The 22,059-nt window shown below is 37.9% G+C and overlaps 1 protein-coding gene across 4 annotated transcripts in view; it reads right to left on the bottom strand.

Annotated features, from left to right (window-relative positions):
• MAP4K5 (mitogen-activated protein kinase kinase kinase kinase 5) overlaps positions 1-22,059 on the bottom strand; it is a 116,472-nt gene that overhangs the window by 40,386 nt on the left and 54,027 nt on the right. For all 4 annotated transcript variants that reach the window (XM_033188081.1, XM_033188082.1, XM_033188080.1 and 1 more), the window contains exons 10-13: positions 15,675-15,806; positions 13,606-13,668; positions 11,095-11,176; positions 9,720-9,836 (exon numbers count right to left, since the gene is read on the bottom strand). In XM_033188081.1, the coding sequence (XP_033043972.1) occupies positions 9,720-9,836; positions 11,095-11,176; positions 13,606-13,668; positions 15,675-15,806 (394 nt within the window). The remainder of the gene's footprint in view (positions 1-9,719; positions 9,837-11,094; positions 11,177-13,605; positions 13,669-15,674; positions 15,807-22,059) is intronic.

Raw genomic sequence — 22,059 nt, 5'->3', positions numbered from 1 at the left:
GTTCTTTTTTTTTTTTTTTTAGCTATTTAATCTTTTATTTTATTATTTTTTTAAAAATATTTTCCATCTCTTTATCTTTTCTTTTTTTTTTTTATTATACTTTAAGTTCTAGGGTACATGTGCATAACGTGCAGGTTTGTTACATATGTATACTTATGCCATGTTGGTGTGCTGCACCCATCAACTCGTCAGCACCCATCAATTCATCATTTATATCATGTATAACTCCCCAATGCAATCCCTCCCTCCTCCCCCCTCCCCATGATAGGCCCCAGTGTGTGATGTTCCCCTTCCCGAGTCCAAGTGATCTCATTGTTCAGTTCCCACCTATGAGTGAGAACATGTGGTGTTTGGTTTTCTCTTCTTGTGATAGTTTGCTAAGAATGATGGTTTCCAGCTGCATCCATGTCCCTACAAAGGACGCAAACTCATCCTTTTTTATGGCTGCATAGTATTCCATGGTGTATATGTGCCACATTTTCTTATCCAGTCTGTCACAGATGGACATTTGGGTTGATTCCAAGTCTTTGCTATTGTGAATAGTGCCGCAATAAACATACGTGTGCATGTGTCTTTGTAGTAGAATAATTTATAATCCTTTGGGTATATACCCAGTAGTGGGATGGCTGGGTCATATGGTACATCTAGTTCTAGATCCTTGAGGAATTGCCATACTGTTTTCCATAATGGTTGAACTAGTTTACAATCCCACCAACAGTGTAAAAGTGTTCCTATTTCTCCACATCCTCTCCAACACCTGTTGTTTCCTGACTTCTTAATGATTGCCATTCTAACTGGTGTGAGATGGTATCTCATTGTGGTTTTGATTTGCATTTCTCTGATGGCCAGTGATGATGAGCATTTTTTCATGTGTCTGTTGGCTGTATGAATGTCTTCTTTTGAGAAATGTCTGTTCATATCCTTTCCCCACTTTTTGATGGGGTTGTTTGTTTTTTTCTTGTATATTTGTTTGAGTTCTTTGTAGATTCTGGATATTAGCCCTTTGTCAGATGAGTAGGTTGCAAAAATTTTCTCCCATTCTGTAGGTTGCCTGTTCACTCTGATGGTAGTTTCTTTTGCTGTGCAAAAGCTCTTTAGTTTAATTAGATCCCATTTGTCAATTTTGGCTCTTGCTGCCGTTGCTTTGGTGTTTTAGACATGAAGTCCTTGCCCATGCCTATGTCCTGAATGGTACTAGCTAGATTTTCTTCTAGGGTTTTTATGGTATTAGGTCTAACATTTAAGTCTCTAATCCATCTTGAATTAATCTTCGTATAAGGGGTAAGGAAAGGATCCAGTTTCAGCTTTCTACTTATGGCTAGCCAATTTTCCCAGCACCATTTATTGAATAGGGAATCCTTTCCCCATTTCTTGTTTCTCTCAGGTTTGTCAAAGATCAGATGGCTGTAGATGTGTGGTATTATTTCTGAGGACTCTGTTCTGTTCCATTGGTCTATATCTCTGTTTTGGTACCAGTACCATGCTGTTTTGGTTACTGTAGCCTTGTAGTATAGTTTGAAGTCAGGTAGCGTGATGCCTCCAGCTTTGTCCTTTTGACTTAGGATTGTCTTGGCAATGCGGGCTCTTTTTTGGTTCCATATGAACTTTAAAGCAGTTTTTTCCAATTCTGTGAAGAAACTCATTGGTAGCTTGATGGGGATGGCATTGAATCTATAAATAACCTTGGGCAGTATGGCCATTTTCACGATATTGATTCTTCCTATCCATGAGCATGGTATGTTCTTCCATTTGTTTGTGTCCTCTTTGATTTCACTGAGCAGTGGTTTGTAGTTCTCCTTGAAGAGGTCCTTTACATCCCTTGTAAGTTGGATTCCTAGGTATTTTATTCTCTTTGAAGCAATTGTGAATGGAAGTTCATTCCTGATTTGGCTCTCTGCTTGTCTGTTACTGGTGTATAAGAATGCTTGTGATTTTTGCACATTAATTTTGTATCCTGAGACTTTGCTGAAGTTGCTTATCAGCTTAAGGAGATTTTGGGCTGAGACGATGGGGTTTTCTAAATATACAATCATGTCATCTGCAAACAGGGACAATTTGACTTCTTTTCCTAACTGGATACCCTTGATTTCTTTCTCTTGCCTGATTGCCCTAGCCAGAACTTCCAACACTATGTTGAATAGGAGTGGTGAGAGAGGGCATCCCTGTCTTGTGCCAGTTTTCAAAGGGAATTTTTCCAGTTTTTGCCCATTCAGTATGATATTGGCTGTGGGTTTGTCATAAATAGCTCTTATTATTTTGAGGTACGTTCCATCAATACCGAATTTATTGAGCGTTTTTAGCATGAAGGGCTGTTGAATTTTGTCAAAAGCCTTTTCTGCATCTATTGAGATAATCATGTGGTTCTTGTCTTTGGTTCTGTTTATATGCTGGATTATGTTTATTGATTTGCGAATGTTGAACCAGCCTTGCATCCCAGGGATGAAGCCCACTTGATCATGGTGGATAAGCTTTTTGATGTGCTGCTGAATCCGTTTGCCAGTATTTTATTGAGGATTTTTGCATCGATGTTCATCAGGGATATTGGTCTAAAATTCTCTTTTTTTTGTTGTGTCTCTGCCAGGCTTTGGTATCAGGATGATGTTGGCCTCATAAAATGAGTTAGGGAGGATTCCCTCTTTTTCTATTGATTGGAATAGTTTCAGAAGGAATGGTACCAGCTCCTCCTTGTACCTCTGGTAGAATTCAGCTGTGAATCCATCTGGTCCTGGACTTTTTTTGGTGGGTAGGCTATTAATTGTTGCCTCAATTTCAGAGCCTGCTATTGGTCTATTCAGGGATTCAACTTCTTTCTGGTTTAGTCTTGGAGAGTGTAAGTGTCCAGGAAATTATCCATTTCTTCTAGATTTTCTAGTTGATTTGCGTAGAGGTGTTTATAGTATTCTCTGATGGTTGTTTGTATTTCTGTGGGGTCAGTGGTGATATCCCCTTTATCATTTTTTATTGCATCTATTTGATTCCTCTCTCTTTTCTTCTTTATTAGTCTTGCTAGCGGTCTGTCAATTTTGTTGATCTTTTCAAAAAACCAACTCCTGGATTCATTGATTTTTTGGAGGGTTTTTTGTGTCTCTATCTCCTTCAGTTCTGCTCTGATCTTAGTTATTTCTTGCCTTCTGCTAGCTTTTGAATGTGTTTGCTCTTGCCTCTCTAGTTCTTTTAATTGTGATGTTAGAGTGTCAATTTTAGATCTTTCCTGCTTTCTCTTGTGGGCATTTAGTGCTATAAATTTCCCTCTACACACTGCTTTAAATGTGTCCCAGAGATTCTGGTATGTTGTATCTTTGTTCTCATTGGTTTCAAAGAACATCTTTATTTCTGCTTTCATTTCGTTATGTACCCAGTAGTCATTCAGGAGCAGGTTGTTCAGTTTCCATGTAGTTGAGCGGTTTTGATTGAGTTTCTTAGTCCTGAGTTCTAGTTTGATTGCACTGTGGTCTGAGAGACAGTTTGTTATAATTTCTGTTCTTGTACATTGCTGAGGAGTGCTTTACTTCCAATTATGTGGTCAATTTTGGAATAAGTGCGATGTGGTGCTGAGAAGAATGTATATTCTGTTGATTTGGGGTGGAGAGTTCTATAGATGTCTATTAGGTGCGCTTGGTGCAGAGATGAGTTCAATTCCTGGATATCCTTGTTAACTTTCTGTCTCGTTGATCTGTCTAATGTTGACAGTGGAGTGTTGAAGTCTCCCATTATTATTGTATGGGAGTCTAAGTCTCTTTGTAAGTCTCTAAGGACTTGCTTTATGAATCTGGGTGCTCCTGTATTGGGTGCATATATATTTAGGAGAGTTAGCTCTTCCTGTTGAATTGATCCCTTTACCATTATGTAATGGCCTTCTTTGTCTCTTTTGATCTTTGATGGTTTAAAGTCTGTTTTATCAGAGACTAGGATTGCAACCCCTGCTTTTTTTTGTTCTCCATTTGCTTGGTAGATCTTCCTCCATCCCTTTATTTTGAGCCTATGTATGTCTCTGCATGTGAGATGGGTCTCCTGAATACAGCAGACTGATGGGTCTTGACTCTTTATCCAGTTTGCCAGTCTGTGTCTTTTAATTGGAGCATTTAGTCCATTTACATTTAAGGTTAATATTGTTATGTGTGAACTTGATCCTGTCATTATGATATTAACTGGTTATTTTGCTCGTTAGTTGATGCAGTTTCTTCCTAGCCTCGATGGTCTTTACATTTTGGCATGTTTTTGCAATGGCTGGTACTGGTTGTTCCTTTCCATGTTTAGGGCTTCCTTCAGGGTCTCTTGTAAGGCAGGCCTGGTGGTGACAAAATCTCTAAGCATTTGCTTATCTGTAAAGGATTTTATTTCTCCTTCACTGATGAAACTTAGTTTGGCTGGATATGAAATTCTGGGTTGAAAATTCTTTTCTTTAAGAACGTTGAATATTGGCCCCCACTCTCTTCTGGCTTGTAGAGTTTCTGCCGAGAGATCTGCTGTTAGTCTGATGGGCTTCCCTTTGTGGGTAACCCGACCTTTCTCTCTGGCTGCCCTTAACAGTTTTTCCTTCATTTCAACTTTGGTGAATCTGGCAATTATGTGTCTTGGAGTTGCTCTTCTTGAGGAGTATCTTTGTGGCGTTCTCTATATTTCCTGAATTTGAATGTTGCCCTGCCCTACTAGGTTGGGGAAGTTCTCCTGGATGATATCCTGAAGAGTGTTTTCCAACTTGCTTCCATTTTCCCCCTCACTTTCAGGCACCCCAATCAGACGTAGATTTGGTCTTTTTACATAATCCCATACTTCTTGCAGGCTTTGTTCATTTCTTTTTCTTCTTTTTTCTTTTGGTTTCTCTTCTCGCTTCATTTCATTCATTTGATCCTCAATCGCTGATACTCTTTCTTCCAGTTGATCGAGTCGGTTACTGAAGCTTGTGCATTTGTCACGTATTTCTCGTGTCATGGTTTTCATCTCTGTCATTTCGTTTATGATCTTCTCTGCATTAATTAGTCTAGCTGTCAATTCTTCCACTCTTTTTTCAAGATTTTTAGTTTCTTTGCGTTGGGTACGTAATTCCTCCTTTAGCTCTGAGAAGTTTGATGGACTGAAGCCTTCTTCTCTCATCTTGTCAAAGTCATTCTCTGACCAGCTTTGATCCGTTGCTGGCAATGGGCTGCGCTCCTTTGCAGGGGGAGATGCGCTCTTATTTTTTGAATTTCCAGCTTTTCTGCCCTGCTTCTTCCCCATCTTTGTGGTTTTATCTGTCTCTTGTGTTTGATGATGGTGACGTACTGATGGGGTTTTGGTATAGGTGTCCTTCCTGTTTGATAGTTTTCCTTCTGACAGTCAGAAGGACTGTCTGTTGGTCTGTTGGAGATTGCTTGAGGTCCACTCCAGACCCTGTTTGCCTGGGTATCAGCAGCAGAGGTTGCCGACGATAGAATATTGCTGAACAGCGAGTGTACCTGTCTGATTCTTCCTTTGGAAGCTTCCTCTCAGGGGTGTACTCCACCCTGTGAGGTGTGGGGTGTCAGACTGCCCCTAGTGGGGGATGTCTCCCAGCTAGGCTACTCAGGGGTCAGGGACCCACCTGAGCAGGCAGTCTGTCCGTTCTCGGATCTCAACCTCCGCGTTGGGAGATCCACGGCTCTCCCCAAAGCTGTCAGACAGAGTTGTTCGCGTCCGCACCGGCCCCCGCTGCTTCCCCTATTGGTCTTCAGCTGTGCGCTGTCCTCAGACGTGGAGTCTACCGAGACAGGCAGGCTTCCTTGAGCTGCTGTGAGCTCCACCCAGTTCGAGCTTCCCAGCGGCTTTGTTTACCTACTTAAGCCTCAGCAATGGCGGGCGCCCCTCCCCCAGCCTCGCTGCTGCCTTGCGGATAGATCGCCGCAGACTGCTGTGTTAGCAGTGAGGGAGGCTCCGTGGGCGTGGGACCCTCCCGGCCAGGTGTGGGATATATTCTCCTGGTGTGCCTGTTTGCTTAAAGCGCAGTACTGGGGTGGGAGTTACCCGATTTTCCAGGTGTTGTGTGTCTCAGTTCCCCTGGCTAGGAAAACGGATTCCCTTCCCCCTTGCACTTCCAGGTGAGGCGATGCCTCGCCCTGCTTCAGCTCTCGCTGGTCAGGCTGCAGCAGCTGACCAGCACCGATTGTCCGGCACTCCCTAGTGAGATGACCCCAGTACCTCAGTTGAAAATGCAGAAATCACCGGTCTTCTGTGTCACTCGCGCTGGGAGTTGGAGACTGGAGCTGTTCCTATTCGGCCATCTTGCTCCGCCCTCCTCTCCATTTGGAAGTTCTATGCAACATCTTCTTCAGTATAAAATGTAACTCATCTTTCTTCCCAAACCTGATTTTACCATAGTGTTCCTATCTTAGTAAATGGTTATATCCATCCAATTGCTCAAGTCAAAATCTGGTAGTAACTCTTTTCTTATTCCTTACCTTCATGTCTTCATCCAATCATTAACTCTCTCATACAACTCTTAAATTAATCCACTTTTCTCCATCCTTGCTCTACCATCCTAGTTTACCATTATTTTTATCTTGTATAATTTCAACAGTCTTAACAGGTTTTCAGTAATGAACTCACCATTCTGAAGTCACTGAGATCTTTAAAAAATGTACATTTTGATTACGTCACTCCCTTACCCTTTAATGGCTTTCTACTACCCTTAGACTAAAGCCCAACATTTTAAACACGGTTTGATAGACGGTATCTAGCTCTGTATCGTTATCTTCTACCACTTCCTTCTTACTTGTTTTCTGCTCTAGTCAGACTGACTTTTCTTTCTCTCTCATTCTCTCATTCTCTCTCTTTTTTTTCTTCCCCTGAGACAGGGTCTCATTTTGTCACCCAAGCTGGAGTGCGGAGACGCGATCTCGGCTCACTGCAACCTTTGCTTCCCAGACTCAAGCAATTTTCCAGACTCAGCCTCCTGAGTAGCTGGGACTACAGGCGTGTGCCACCATGCCCAGCTAATTTTTTTGGTATTTTCTGTAGAAATGGGGTTTCGCCATGTTGCCCAGGGTGGTCTTGAACTCCTGAGTTCAAAGTGATCTAGCCGCCTCAGCCTCCCACAGTGCTGAGATTACAGATGTGAGCCACCACGTCCGACCCAGACTGTCTTTTCTTTAGTTCCTTATGTACAGTGCCTTCTCCCTTATCACCAGGCTTTCAAACATGTTATTAACACCTCTACTCAGGCCACTTACATTTATTCTCTTCCTCGAATTCTGATTTATCTTTCAGGTTTTCAGCTTAAATGTCACTTCTATAATAGTGAGTTTTTTCCTGCCCCTATAATATCCCTCCATAGCACCTTTTACCTCCCATTCCATCACATGTGTAAATTAGTCATTGGTATTTCTGAATTTCCTTTGAGACTATACTATGAGCACTATAAAAGCAGGGATAATGTTAGTCTCATACACCATTGTGCCCCCAACTGCCTGGCACGTGGTTTTGCATTTCAAGAATTGAAAAGTACGGTGACATCATTAAACAGAAGTAGAGAATTCAGAAAGTAGAGTAGATTTGGGAAGCCCAGCAAAATGTGGTAAAAAATAGGTGTTTGGTTATTTACATAACCAGTGAAAGGCAAATTGGAGAACTGAGTAATATCTAACTCTACATTTATGCAAGAATAACTTTACTTTCTTTAAACAATGCATCTTTAAACAATTAAAATACTTATTAATCCCAAGTTGCAAACAATGGTTCAAGTAGAAAACAATTTTATGTATGGCTGGTTTATTTAATATTTCTACTTCAAGTTCATTTAACATTCAACTAAATATTCACTGGGTACTCACAACATGACAGGATTATGCTATATACCAGGCAATGGGGAAATAAAGATTGGAGTTTAAAGATTGTTTAATGACTATTTCTATTAAATACATACATAGATATGATGGTGTATTAACTAAGAGAGTAGGCTCTGGAATTTGCCTGGATCTAAATCCTGGTTCCATTTCCTATTTGCCATATGATGCTGGGCAAATTACTTCCATTTTTTGTCCCTTGTTTCATTTATAAAACCGGGACATTAATGGTACCTACTACAAAGGACTGTTTTGATATTAGATGAGTTAACATAGAAATTATTTGGCCTAATACTTGGCACACACTGAGTACCCAATGAGTGCTAGTAGTTACTATAATATTTATTTATTTATTTAAAGACAAAAGTCTCACTCTGTTGCCCGGGCTGGAGTGCAATGAAACAATTTCAGCTCACTGCAATCTCTGCCTCCTGGGTTGAAAAGCTCCACCTGCCTCAGCCTCCCAAGTAGCTGGGACTACAGGTGCCTGCCACCACACCCAGCTAATTTTTGTATTTTTTTCAAGTAGAGATAGGGTTTCACCACGTTGGCCAGCTGGTCTCGAACTCCTAACCTCAAGTGACCTGCCCATCTTGGCCTCCCAAAGTGCTGGGATTACAGGCGTGTCTGGCCCACAGTATGATATTTATAGGAAATAATTTAAAACTGAAGAACAGGAAATAGAAAATTCCCTTTAGTGAAGGTAGAGATATAAGGGAAATAAAGGCTAAAAAGGACATGAAGAGACAGATTCAGAAAAACTTAGAAAAAAAATGGAATCATAAAAGGAGAAGAAGGAACACAAGGAGAGAAAGAGACTGGTGAAAAAATATAGTTGTGCTATATACAGTCATAAGTAGACACCTGTTAATGAAGAGGAAGTTTCTCATTCCTGATTTCCTGACAAGTTGTGTTGTTATAGAAAATACATTACGTGCCAGGCACGGTGGCTCACGCCTGTAATCCCAACACTTTGGGAGGCTGAGGTGGGTGGATCATGATGTCAAGAGATCGAGACCATCCTGGCCAACATGGTGAAACCTGTCTCTACTAAAAATACGAAACTTAGCCGAGTGTGGTGGCAGGAGCCTGCAGTCCCAGCTACTCAGGAGGCTGAGGCAGAAGAATCAATTGAACCCAGGAGGCGGAGGCTGCAGTGAGCCGAAACTGCACTACTGCACTCCAACCTGGTAACAGAGCGAAACTCCATCTCAAAAAAAAAAAAAAGAAAAAAGAAAATACATTAAAAATAATTTTATAATGTTTTCACAGAAGGCAAGCATAGTTATGAATAGCCCTACAACTAATTATATAAGAAATAATAGTTTTGAAATACTGAAAAGGATAACATTTTCCAACAGGAACCTCAGCTTCATTCTTGAAAATTATTTGTATTCTGTTAATACAAATTCAACTACAAAAATGAGCAGCTGGATTTCTAAGAAGTCTTTTTCAGGAAAAATAATACCTATATGTGTTGCGGCTATGCTTTTTTTTCCTTAGTTGAAAGCAAGGCTCTTAAAACCTTTATTTCCTTGGAAACAGATGTTCTTTATATATATCCCGTAGAAAGATCAAACTCACTACAGAAGCTGAGGTCTAGAGAGAAGGGCAATCACCAAAAGGGAAAGCACCCCTGCATTTCTGCAGATGACACCTGATTTCAATCTCAGCTACCAAAGCTTCAGGCTAACCAAACTAAGAACATAAAAAGAGATAGTGTTACTTCTGAAGAGAACTAGGATAAAAAAAGTATCACTGATAATTATGTGCAGGAAAAGTGTAGTTTACACTATTAATCTCTGTAGCTAAGCCTGTTTTAACTAAGCAAAAAGATGGACTCAGAAAACAAAGAAAAAAAGCAAACTTTAAGGCCTTATAAAACATTTGTTTTCAACTATGAGACTGCAAACACTTCCTTACCTCAAAGTCATCATCATCTGCTTCAGTGTAATGTGCATGGTTATCTGGATTGTTCACTTTGTCTAACAGTTCAACTGCTAGGGCTCTAGAGAGACCTGGCTGCGCAACAAAAGTGTGCTAAAAGAAAACAAAATGAAATTTCATGAGCATGACTTTACATCTATGGTTTAAAGAAAATGCTATCTTCATTTTTTCATTCGGTAACTGGCAGAGACAAGTATATGGGAGTCTACTATTATAAATAAACCGTATTAGTAAAAATATTCATCAGAGAATCCATAGTTACAAATTATACAAAACTGAAGAGCCTTTGTAGGGTAAATTTAGAAAGTAATTCCTTTTTGTAAAGTTATCTAATCTATATTAAGTTCTAAAATTATATAGATTAGATATGGCTATATCAATGACATTCATTACTCATATCACTATACGGATGCAAATGAATACTGTGGTATGGTCCATAACCACAATAAGAAAAAAGCATGTATATCCTATATTTGTATACATTTAATTCTGTAAAATTATGTTAATGTACAAAGACGTATATAATTGAATAATGGCATTTCAGTAAAGCTTTCTTAGGTTGTTGTAATCATTGACTATTTCTAATACAAAAGTGTTTTATACACACACATATGCAGAGTATTCTATAAATTCATATTAGAAGCCAAGAAAAGTAATTCATTTTAGCTAAGGGCAACATTTTAGTTTTCTCTAAGGCAGGGGTGAGCAAACTACAGCCCATGGGGAAAATCTAGTGCACTGACCACCTCTTTTTGTAAATAGTTTTACTGAGTATTAAAACTATACCCACATGTGTACACTGTTTATGGCTGCTTCTGGGCTATAATGGCAGAACTCAGTAGTTGTGGCAGAGGCTGTATGGCCCACAAAGTTTAAAATATTTACTATGTGAACTGCCTATAGAAAATTTGCTGGCTGGGCGTGGTGGCTCATGCCTGTAATCCCAGCACTTTGGGAGACTGAGGTGGGTGGATCACGTGAGGTCAGGAGTTCAAGACCAGCTTGGCCAACCTGGTGAAACCCTGTCTCTACTAAAAACACAAAAATAAGCCAGGTGGTAGTGGCATGTGCCTGTAATCCCAGCTACTCAGGAGGCTGAGGCAGGAGAACAGTTTGATACCGGGGAGCTGGGGCAGAGGTTGCAGTGAGCTGAGATCGTGTCACTGCACTCCAGTCTGGGCGACAGAGTGAGACCGTGTTTCCAAAAAAAAAAAAAAAAAACCAGAAAGTTTGCTGACCCCTGCTGTAAGAGATTGCTAACACTTTTATATTAAAAACCTAAATACTTTTGTTCTACTGATATGTCTAATTTACGACTATAGGAAATCCCCTTGTAATTTCAATGACTTACAGTCAGAAGTCTTTCAGCAGTTGGTCTTTTTTTTGGGTTTTTGGTTAGTGCTATTTTGACAAAATTATGGAATGTTGATGACCTTCAAATAAAAAGAGATGTACAAAAATATTTCACTACTACATTTTGGTGTTAGTAAATAACATTAACTTAGGAACAGTTAGTAAGTCTAAAACACCATGTTTTTTTATTGGGTCACTTAGTTAAAGTATAATATATTCCTTGGAAACATCTGTGTCAGTTTTATCTTTTAAATAAAATACGATTAAGTAATAGAACAGTAATATACAACCACAAAAATTATACTAACAATCAGAAATGGATAGGCTGTGTCATTTATATATGACCTTCTTTTCTAGGTACTACTTAGGAGTCAAAATGTCCTCTTCTCATTGCATAATTTACCTAATATGTAAATGTTGTGCTATACCAAAAGAGTTGGATGGCACAAAAGGTAGGCACGGGGTAATATAAGAGACTATTTAAATCCCAAAGAGGCTAATTAATTTCTTAGAGAAAAAGGCAAAGAGGAGGGGGCAATTTTAGCAACCAGAAGGGTTTTTGGCCACCTTCACTGATGAAGTGGGAAAAGAGAGAAGACATAAATTAAAGGTATCACATTTTGATTATTGATAAATGACACAAAAAGGTATTTCTACCATTGCCAAGATTCCACTGGAGAGAATGGACAAGAACTACAGGGATGAAATAACCATATTTATCAGCAATGACAACAACCACACAGCAGTTCTCTGCAGAGAAATCAAATCACTACATCACATTTGATGGCTTGTGACAGAGATAACATGGAGTCAGACAGTATAGGGACTGGCAAAGATTCTCCAATGGTAACAACTGCTCTGAAATCTAACTGTGAATTTAGCATTTATAGCAAACATTCATTCCTGAATGAATATCAGTCATTTCTGCCATAAAACCATTCAGTTCCAGATGTCTAGGAACTTAGGGCAACAGGGAATAGGAAGGACCCAGTGTCAATACTGTTAGTAGCAGAACATAAACTCCTTTCTCTACACAGTGTGATTTACCGTTCTTTCCTGTCATCCCCAGAATGGCTTGAGTCCTAAATAAAACTATGCTAAGACAGACTACTGAAACATAAAGCAATGGTTGAGAACCTGTTTGTGGGGAGGGGCCTCTTAGAAATAAGCTGAAATAAGCTAAGGACTGTCTTCTCAGAAAAATGGATATACATACAGAATTTTGGGGGCTCACAGATCCTCAAAGATCCATGTAATCTAGATAAAGAATTTCAGAATTTAAGAATTCAGAAACTTACTTGCACGGCTTCTTTTATTAAATGTATGGGGAAGATATTACCAGAAAAACAATCTTTAATTTGTATTAACCAATTGACGACATCTTTTTGGACTATAAAGATAGGTAAACTGCTTTACTTTGTAAGAGAAAGAAGAGATCAAGATGAAAATAAGTAATAATCTTTTTGAGTATTACAGAAGGAAGAGAGGGAAAAACCAACAGAGATTGATTTTAAGTGTCGTGGTATCTGGGAACCCTTTTCATATCACCTTCCATGAAAGTCAATGTGAAATTAATGGAAGTAAAGGAATACAGGGCAAAAATAGATGATTCTTCAAAATCTTCACGTTTTCACTTCTAATTCTTTCCTCACCACACTTCTCACCCAATCTGCCAAAGAGCTAAGTATTGAATTTTATGAGAATATTGGATTATAAAGAACACTGGGCTGGGTGAGGTGGCCCATACCTGTAATCCCAGCACTTTGGGAGGCTGAGGTGGGTGGATTACGGGGTCAAGAGATCGAGACCATCCTGGTCAACATGGTGAAAACCCATCTCTACTAAAAATACAAAAATTAGCTGGGTGTGGTGGCATGTGCCTATAGTCCCAGCTACTTGGGAGTCGGAGACAGGACAATCGCTTGAACCCAGGAGGCAGAGATTGCATTGAGCTGAGATTGCGCCACTGTACTACAGCCTGGTGATAGAGACACTGTCTCCAAAAAAAAAAGAAAGAAAGAAACACTGGGCTGGGCACAGTAGCTCACACCTGTAATCCTAGTACTTTTGGAGGCTGAAGTGGGAGGATCCCTTGAGGATAGGAGTTTGAGACCAGCCTGGGCAACACAGTGAGACCCTGTCTCTACAACAAACAAAACTTAGCCAGGTGTGGTGGCACATCCTCTAGTCCCCGCTACTCAGGAGGCAAAGGAGGGAGGATCTCTTGAGCCCAGGAGTTTGAGGTTGCAGTGAGCTATGATCATGACACTACACTACAGCCTGGATAACACAGCAAAATCCTGTCTCAAAGAAAAAAAAAAAAAAAAAAGAAATACCAGAAAATAAATCTAGATCCTTGCCATAAGTCTGCAAGCAAATCAGCTGTGTAGCTTTGAGAAAACTGCTTAATGTCTATGGACTTCGGTTTAATCATCTATAAAATATGGGAACTGAATCTATACTCCTTTCGATTATAAAATTCTATAAAACTATATATTCTTTAACTCACCATTTTGTTTTGTCCTTTAGTTTTGGAGGCTGAAAATTACTTTTTGACATTAAGAAGAGAGCCCTGAAATAAAAATTATAGTTAAAGAACAGTATCAAAATTACTACATCTAACAATTAGAATGAATACTCTGTAATGAATTTATACAAGACTACCACATAAGTGGGCAATGATAAAAACTACTATGGGATATAGAAATTAAATTTTTAATATTTTATAAGCCTACAAAAAATTTCTCTTGACTACAGGGAAGATTTTAAAATTTCCAACAAGCCCTTATTCACAAAGCAAACCTATCAAATACTGGAAAAGCATTTTCTTACTATACTGTTACATATGTAACCTGTATTATATCTTAAGCACATGTCTATATAATTGTATATAATTACCTAATACATAGAGATGACACGTTCCCCTAACATTAGGTTGCATATTTAACCAAAGACTGGCCTCCATATTTATTTTGGATGTACAGGCAAATTATATCCATTTCCTGATTGTTTTCCTTTTTTGGACAATGGTTTCCCATATTCTCTTGGTATATTAAATACATAAACCAATCTACAAGAGAACTTTGTCTATAAACTCACGTGTGACCCATTTTCTTGTGGGCTATGGGGGTAGTATGATAGAGGATTTAAGAAGTAGTTCTAAAATGCTCTATTTCAGCATTTCCTACAAAAATCCCAGGTTTCTAAGCAAATTCCTTATTCTTTTTTAGTATAACAAATACATTTTTCCTTTTTAAAAATTAAATGATTCAAAGGAAAAATTTTTAAAAATCTATATTCCCACCATTATTTAAAATTTTCCAATCTTTAAAAAAAAGTTTCTAATGTTTTTAGTCTTTATCTAAATGCTTACCAATTACATTGTATTTACATTAGTATTTATAATTTTTTTCACTAATAATCAATTTTCCATTTTGCTTTGGTTCATATATATGTAACGGCTCCCCTTAACTGTTAAATAATTAGATTAGCAATTGACCAACTATTACATATTTAGATTTTTTCTCTTGTTATCCTGAAATGCGTAATTCTTAGCATTTTCTTAGATTATTTCTGAAGTATAATCCCCTAAACAGTGGAATCACTGAAACATTTGTGTTGTCCTTAACAAATAACATCAAAGTATTTTCCAAAAGGTCTATACGTATCAGCATTCTAGCTAAAAGTAGGTATCTTTTAACATGTATTATCTTTAGCTGCTTATGAGGTCAAATAGATTCCCATATCTGGTACTTGCTCATAAACCTTAATCTATCTTTTGCTTGTAGTCTTTGAATGATTTCCTTATATAGTATATATTAATCAGTTGCTGATTATGTTAGCAAAACACTTTCACCATTCTGTTAATTTTTTTTTAGCTTCATATCATTTACTTTTAAAGTGTCAATTTTAGCCTAATCTATCTTTTCCTTCAAAGTATCAAAAAACTTTTCAGAAGCCCTCAAATATTTTTTTCTGAGACAATACATCCTAGAATGTAAATGATAATTATATTCAGCACAGATACCTCTTCACTATTCCTGGACAAAATAAAAAGAAACAAAATCAAATATAACTAGAAAAGTTTCATCTGCATTCTATCATTTACTTATAATTCCACATAGGACAAAAAAAACAAAAGATGAATTGATAAAAGAATGAACAGGAAGTCTCAAAAAGTCTTAAAATAATGTTAACTGTCATATCCTAGTGTGATTATTAAAGGAAATTTGTTTTATGGAAAAGCTTCAAACAGTATGGACAATTTACTCTTATGTTGTTTTAGGAGCAGCAATACAAGACAGGTTTTATTTATTTATTTTAAAGACTAGTCAAGTACAGTAGTGAGAAGGAGAAGAAGAGCAGAACAAGGAACTTGATCTGTAATTGTGAAAAATGAATTGAGATAACTATCTTCGGACTAGCCCACAATAGGTTTTGGATGAGATTATCCCTAAATCCCTTACAAGACCTTTACTATTTTTCATTCTTAAAAATGAGCTTGATGCTGAGTTATCAGCATTTCACTTTCCCCATAGACTTGATCAATAACTGGATAATTATAAATAATGAGAACACCTCATTGGGTGGAGATCAAACATAGGTGGTTGAAGTTCTCCAAGTTCAATTGCTGTTATTCCTACTGCCCAGATATCACAGAGTTGGTTGTAGCCACCATTCTTCTCTACTGCTGCAACTTCTGGGGCCATCCTAGAAGGAATCAATGAATACAACATTTTTGTTGTTAAATATTGATCTGAATCTGTTACTTCCCATTATAATCACTAGGCTTGTTGGAGGGAAGGAGGCTGAGAGGTGTTTACCAGGAAAGAAGAAACATTACTAAGTAAAGGCTTAAATCTCTATTTCACACACACACACACACACACACTTTTAAAACTAATTAAGAATCTTGAATGCCCTCCTCTGAATGTTTATGTTCTAAGGAAAAAACCTTGTTTTAGTTTAGTTTCTGTTTTTGTGAATCTTGTTATATAACATGCAAAAAGAAAAAGAATACTTAAATCCCTTGTGAAGGTCAAAGAAAAGTTCCCAAAGGAGGTGAGACTTCTAAGTAAGGTGGGGAGCCTGGACATTTCAGTGAGAGGAAACGAGTACAAATTTAGGGAGACCAGGAAAGCTGACAGGACAGTGCTCAATGTATCACCTGCAAACTGATAAGGGGCCATACATTGCTGGCTACCAGTCTGTAGTAAATACAGAAATGGAGAGTAAGCATTTATGCTTGTCCAAATGCATATATTCATTTTTATCTTATTTTACAAATAAGTCTGTAATGGACAGGAAGTAACACATGGTTTGAGAAAGTCTAGAAAGTATTTGGAAAAGAAACCTCAGAAGTAGAGGCTAGATTATAAATCATCTACTGATTATACAAAAAAGGTTAGACTTTATCATGAAAATGATGGGACCCAGTGAAAGATTTAATTACAAGGGCAAACAATCTAAAACTTCATGGCAAGATGAAGGATAGTGTGAAATCAGGTAAAACCAGTCAGGCAGATATGTTAGAAGTCTGTTCAAATATACAAGGGAAAAAAACCCCCAAGAACTTTTCAAAGGCAGTAGCAAAGGGAACAGAATGAAAGGGGTTAACTTAAGATATAGACCTGAGGAGGAAATGCTTGTGGATATTGAAATAGAGCTATTATTGAACAACTGCTCAATATACAGAAGACTGAAGGTGGAGTTATATGTTTGGGAATCAGTACTGTAGAAGGCATCTGAAGTTATAAAGTATAGATAATACTGTTCAGGGGAAATATTCTTTTATCTTTTCAAATGTTTGCTAACTTAACTTCAATTAATTTGAATTAAATATCCACAAGGGACAAGTTGCTTTTATATGTACTTAGGCTACAAAAAGTTTATATTAACACACTGTCTCTCAAATTAAGTGTGGTTAGGATATAAAGTATGTATACTAAAAATGTGAACATGTAGATGTGTACTATATGCAAGTGCTACATACATAATAATGGATATAGGAGTAAGGAGAAGTAAACAATTACTATGGAGCAAGATAACTGAAGGCAAGTTTCACAGAGGAAAGAGGCTGAGGTGGAGCCCAGAGAAAGCAAACAGGATTCATCTCCTCTACCCACTGGAATCAGTTAGTGGTGGTGGCTAACCAGAATGTCAAGTTGACTATGACTACTGCACTTCCTGGCTCAGGGGGAAACTGTATTCAATCAGTTGGCCATAGGTATAGAAAGGTAGAAGCGTGGCCCTCTTAAGAATGGGGAGACCTTAAGATAAACACAGAAAAAGGGTAACTTAGGGAAGCAGTAAAGAAAGCTAAAGCAGTAGTATTTCACCTGATACAGTCAGGGTACAAAAAATAGACAATTTGGACTAGAAGAGTATTCACAAAAAGGACAGTCATAGAGAGTGAGGGACTCTGATGTGACGAAGGAAATCCTATAGGTTATCTAACTCACTTATATCTTCATTTAACTTTTATTTAACTGATACTTATTGAGGCTTTTTTTCTGTTAAAGTGATATGTGTTGACTGAAAAGAATTTGGAATATATGAAAAAATATGGAAGAAAACAAGTTAAGCATGATCCCACTCAAAGAGAGTTCCTGTTTCACATATTTTCATCCATGATTTTTATACACACACACACACACTCCTTTTATAAAATGGAATCATATTGCATATACTACTTGGAGTCTTGCTTTTTAAAAGTAACAACATATCATGAGCAGCAGCATATTATTCCACTGAACTGAATAAATGTAATTCCCTTAACTAATTCCTGTTGTATATTATTTTCCCTCGTTTTATCATTAAAATAGTGTGATAAAGCTTATCATATATAAATCTGTATGCCTCTCTAATAAATTACTAGATGTGGAATTACTGAGAATAAAGAAGATAAACATTGCTTAAAGTTACTGGTAAACATTACCATCAAATTATGCTTCAAAATTGTTCTACCAATTTCTTTTTTTTTTCCCTTCAACTTTTAAGTTCCAGGGTAATTGTGTAGGATGTGCAGGTTTTTTATACAGGTAAATGTGTGCCATGGTGGTTTGCTGCACAGATTAACGCATCACGTTGGTATTAATATTAAGCCCAGCATCCATGAGCTATTCTTCCTGATGCTCTCCCTCCCTAACCCCCATTCTACCAATTTCTACTCTCACTGCCAAATATTTAGTGATAGTAAGTATGCCCATAATTCCAAACATTTTCCAATTTGATAGAAAAGAGTCATTTAATTTGTTCATCAAGGGAAACATTATTCAGAATATATATATTTTTAGGTTAGTCAAGTGAAGCACTGAGAGCAAAGAAGGAACAAAGAAGTCTGTAGGGGTTGCATGCCCCTAGCCATGACCTGTAGGCCATTACTTAACGTAAGAAACATGAGAAAACATTTACATTTCCCTATTTACTTCAAAGACATGAAGTAATTCACATTGGAGAAAAGCCCCATGAATGGAAGAAATCTGGTAAAGCCTTGAGATTCTGCAGTTCTTTTCAAAAACATAAAAGAACTCATAGTGGAGCAAAATCTCATAAATGTCAGAAATGTGATAAAGCCTTTGGATATTCCAGTTATCTTCATAACCACAAAAGTGCTCATACTGGAGAGAGACCCTATGAACGTGTGGAATATGTGAAATAATTAAGTTGTCTTAGTTGCTTCAAAGGGCTCATACTGGTGAAAAATCTTTTACATGTAAGAAATATGGTAAGGGAGTTATTCTTTCTAGTTCCCTTCAGAAACATGAAAGAAATACTACTAGACAGAAACCCTATACATGTAAGAAATGTGGTAAAGTCTCAGTCATTTCTGCTCCATGTGAAGACATGAAAGAACACATACTAGAGAGAAACTCTGTGACTATAAAAAATGTGGTAAAGCCTTCAATCAATATAGTTCCCCTAGAAGACATGAAAGAGCTCACACTGGACAGAAACCCTATGAATGTCAAAAATGTGGTAAATCCTCCAGTCCTTTCAGTTGCCTTCAAACACATGAGAGAACTCATACTGGTGATAAACTTTATGAATATGAAAAATGTGGTAAAACCTTCAGACATTTCAGTTCCCTTCGAACCCATGAAAAACCTCATACTGGAGAGAAACTCTAAGAAGGTAAAAAAAAGGCCGGGCGCGGTGGCTCAAGCCTGTAATCCCAGCACTTTGGGAGGCCGAGACGGGCGGATCACGAGGTCAGGAGATCGAGACCATCCTGGGTAACACAGTGAAACCCCGTCTCTACTGAAAAATACAAAACACTAGCCGGGCGAGGTGGCGGGCACCTGTAGTTCCAGCTACGCAGGAGGCTTAGGCAGGAGAATGGCGTGGACCCGGGAGGCAGAGCTTGCAGTGAGCTGCGATCTGGCCACTGCACTCCAGCCCGGGCGACAGAGTGAGACTCCATCTCAAAAAAAAAAAAGAAGGGGCCGGGCGCGGTGGCTCAAGCCTGTAATCCCAGCACTTTGGGAGGCCGAGACGGGTGGATCACGAGGTCAGGAGATCGAGACCATCCTGGCCTACACAGTGAAACTCCGTCTCTACTAAAAAACACAAAAAACTAGCTGGGCGAGATGGCGGGCGCCTGTAGTCCCAGCTACTCGGGAGGCTGAGGCAGGAGAATGGCGTAAACCCGGGAGGCGGAGCTTGCAGTGAGCCGAGATTGCGCCACTGCACTCCAGCCTGGGCGACAGAGCGAGACTCTGTCTCAAAAAAAAAAAAAAAAAGAAGGTAAAAAAAAATGTGGTAAAGCCTTTAATCATTTCAATTACCTTGAAACACATGACAGAATTCATACTGGAGAGAAACTCTATGATTGTAAGACATGCAATAAAGCCTTCAGATATTCCAGTTCTGTACGTAAAACGTGAAATAACGTATACTTCTCACAGAAATCCTGGGAATGTAAGGGATGTGGGAAAACATTCAATTATCTGAGCTATCTTTGAAAACATGAAAAAAATTATACTGGAGAAAAACCATATGTATATGAGAAATGTTGTAAAGCCTTTGCATGTTCTAGTTCCCTTTGAACACATAAAAAAACTCATACTGAAGAAAAACCTATGAATGTAAGGAATATGGGAAGGCATGTATTTTTGCCACTTCCCTTTGAAAATATAAAAAACTCATATTCGGGGGAAAATATGCACGTAAACAATGTGGTAATGTCCTCAGTGTTTCCAGTTCTAGTTGAAGACATGAAAGAAGTCATTTCTGAAAAACCCTGTAAACATATGGAATGTGGGGATGCCTTTGTTTCTCTCAGGTACATTCAAAGACACATGATATGTGCACACTGGAGATGAATCTTACAAGAATGTATTCTTCATCTAAATCCTAGTACTTGGCAAAACAGGTAAGTTTCCATTTTAATAATTATTTCAAAAGTCATCTGAGAATGCCTATTGAAAAGAAATCTTACAAATTTAATTTAGAAAGCCTGATGCAAATTAAACATTGACTAATGCTCAAAACATGCACATGAATGAAATGTTATACAAATTATAAATATATTGTGTTTATCAGTGGCTCATTCTTAATGAGGATCTCTGGACTATTGATTTCCACTTATTTTCCATGAAAATACTGAGGTGAGAATTCTGTAGACACCCTTTAAGTGACAGTTAAGTGAATTCAATATGTAGTGTTTTCTTGTCAGTTAATAAAATTTTTTCTTTATTTTTCTAAAAGGTTGTTGGATCTATGTATGGATGAATTAAAAATGTATTTCTAATATGTAGGTAAGATTTTTATGTAGCTTTTTAATTGGTCTGTGATGAATGTGTCATTGGAAACTGAGTCTTTGTTAATTTTGGGGATTTTCTTACTGGCCTCATGTGAAAAGTTTTGGTTACCCCTCACCTATTAGATATATTCTACCTTTCTTTTTTATGGAAAAAGTACTCTCTTTTGACACAAATAAGTCTATGCCACTTTTCTGGCTAATAGAGTTGGTATTAGAAAAAAAAGAAATCCGTAACTTCTTGTGATCCATTATCATACTTTATGATACCTAATATGTATTATTTTACTAACTGCTTCTAATGAGACATTCTTTTTATCCACTTAAAAGAACTTATATATTAAAAATATTAAACCTAGTTTGGCATATTTTAGACAATATTTCCTGTTTTTTTACTTGCCTTTTAATTTTGTTTCAGCCGGTGGATATACATAAGTTTTAAATTTTCATGCAGTTAAATCTATCAGCATTTCCTTTTAAGGTTTTATGCTTTATGGCTAGAAAGGCTTCCTCAGCTCTTAGAGCAGATAGTTACTGATGGCTCTTTTGGTTTCACTTTTATACTTAACTATTTGCACATACCATTTTTTGACATCAGGTATGAGGTACAGAGCTACTTAAATTTATTTTCAAATAATAAATTATCCAAACAATGCACATTAAAGAATCCAAATTGGCCAAGCACCGTGGCTCAAGCCTGTAATCTCAGCACTTTGGGAGGTGGATCACTTAAGTTTTAGACCAGGAGTTTTAGACCAGCCCAGGAGTTTTAGATGAAACCCTGTCTCTACAAAAAAAATTACAAAAAATTAGCTGGCTGTGATGTTGCATGCCTGTAGTCTCAGCTATTTCGGGGGCTGAAATGGGAGGATCATCTGGCTCTGGGAGATCAATGATGCAGTGAACTGTGATTGTGCCACCACACTCCAGCCAGGGTGACAGAATGAAACCCCGTCTCAGAAAAAAAAGAAGAAAAAAAAAGAAAAGAATCCAACCTTTCACACAAACTGCAAATGTCACCTTTATAACATTCACTATTTTAAATATTAAGGTTTTGTTATGAGGCTTTTTATTTCTATCATCTGTCAATAATGAAAGCAGTGTTTTAGAAAGATTATTTTGTCAGTAATCAGTGGAATGCACTAAGAGTGGGGTGGCTGGTAAGACTTATAGTAGGTAGGATGTAAGAGTTTTAACAACCAG

Source organism: Trachypithecus francoisi, unplaced genomic scaffold, assembly GCF_009764315.1.
Source record: "Trachypithecus francoisi isolate TF-2019V2 unplaced genomic scaffold, Tfra_2.0 Lachesis_group3, whole genome shotgun sequence".
Lineage (NCBI taxonomy): Eukaryota > Metazoa > Chordata > Mammalia > Primates > Cercopithecidae > Trachypithecus > Trachypithecus francoisi.
The sequence above is the reverse complement of the archived record's forward strand: the minus strand, read 5'-3'. Positions and strand labels throughout refer to the sequence as shown.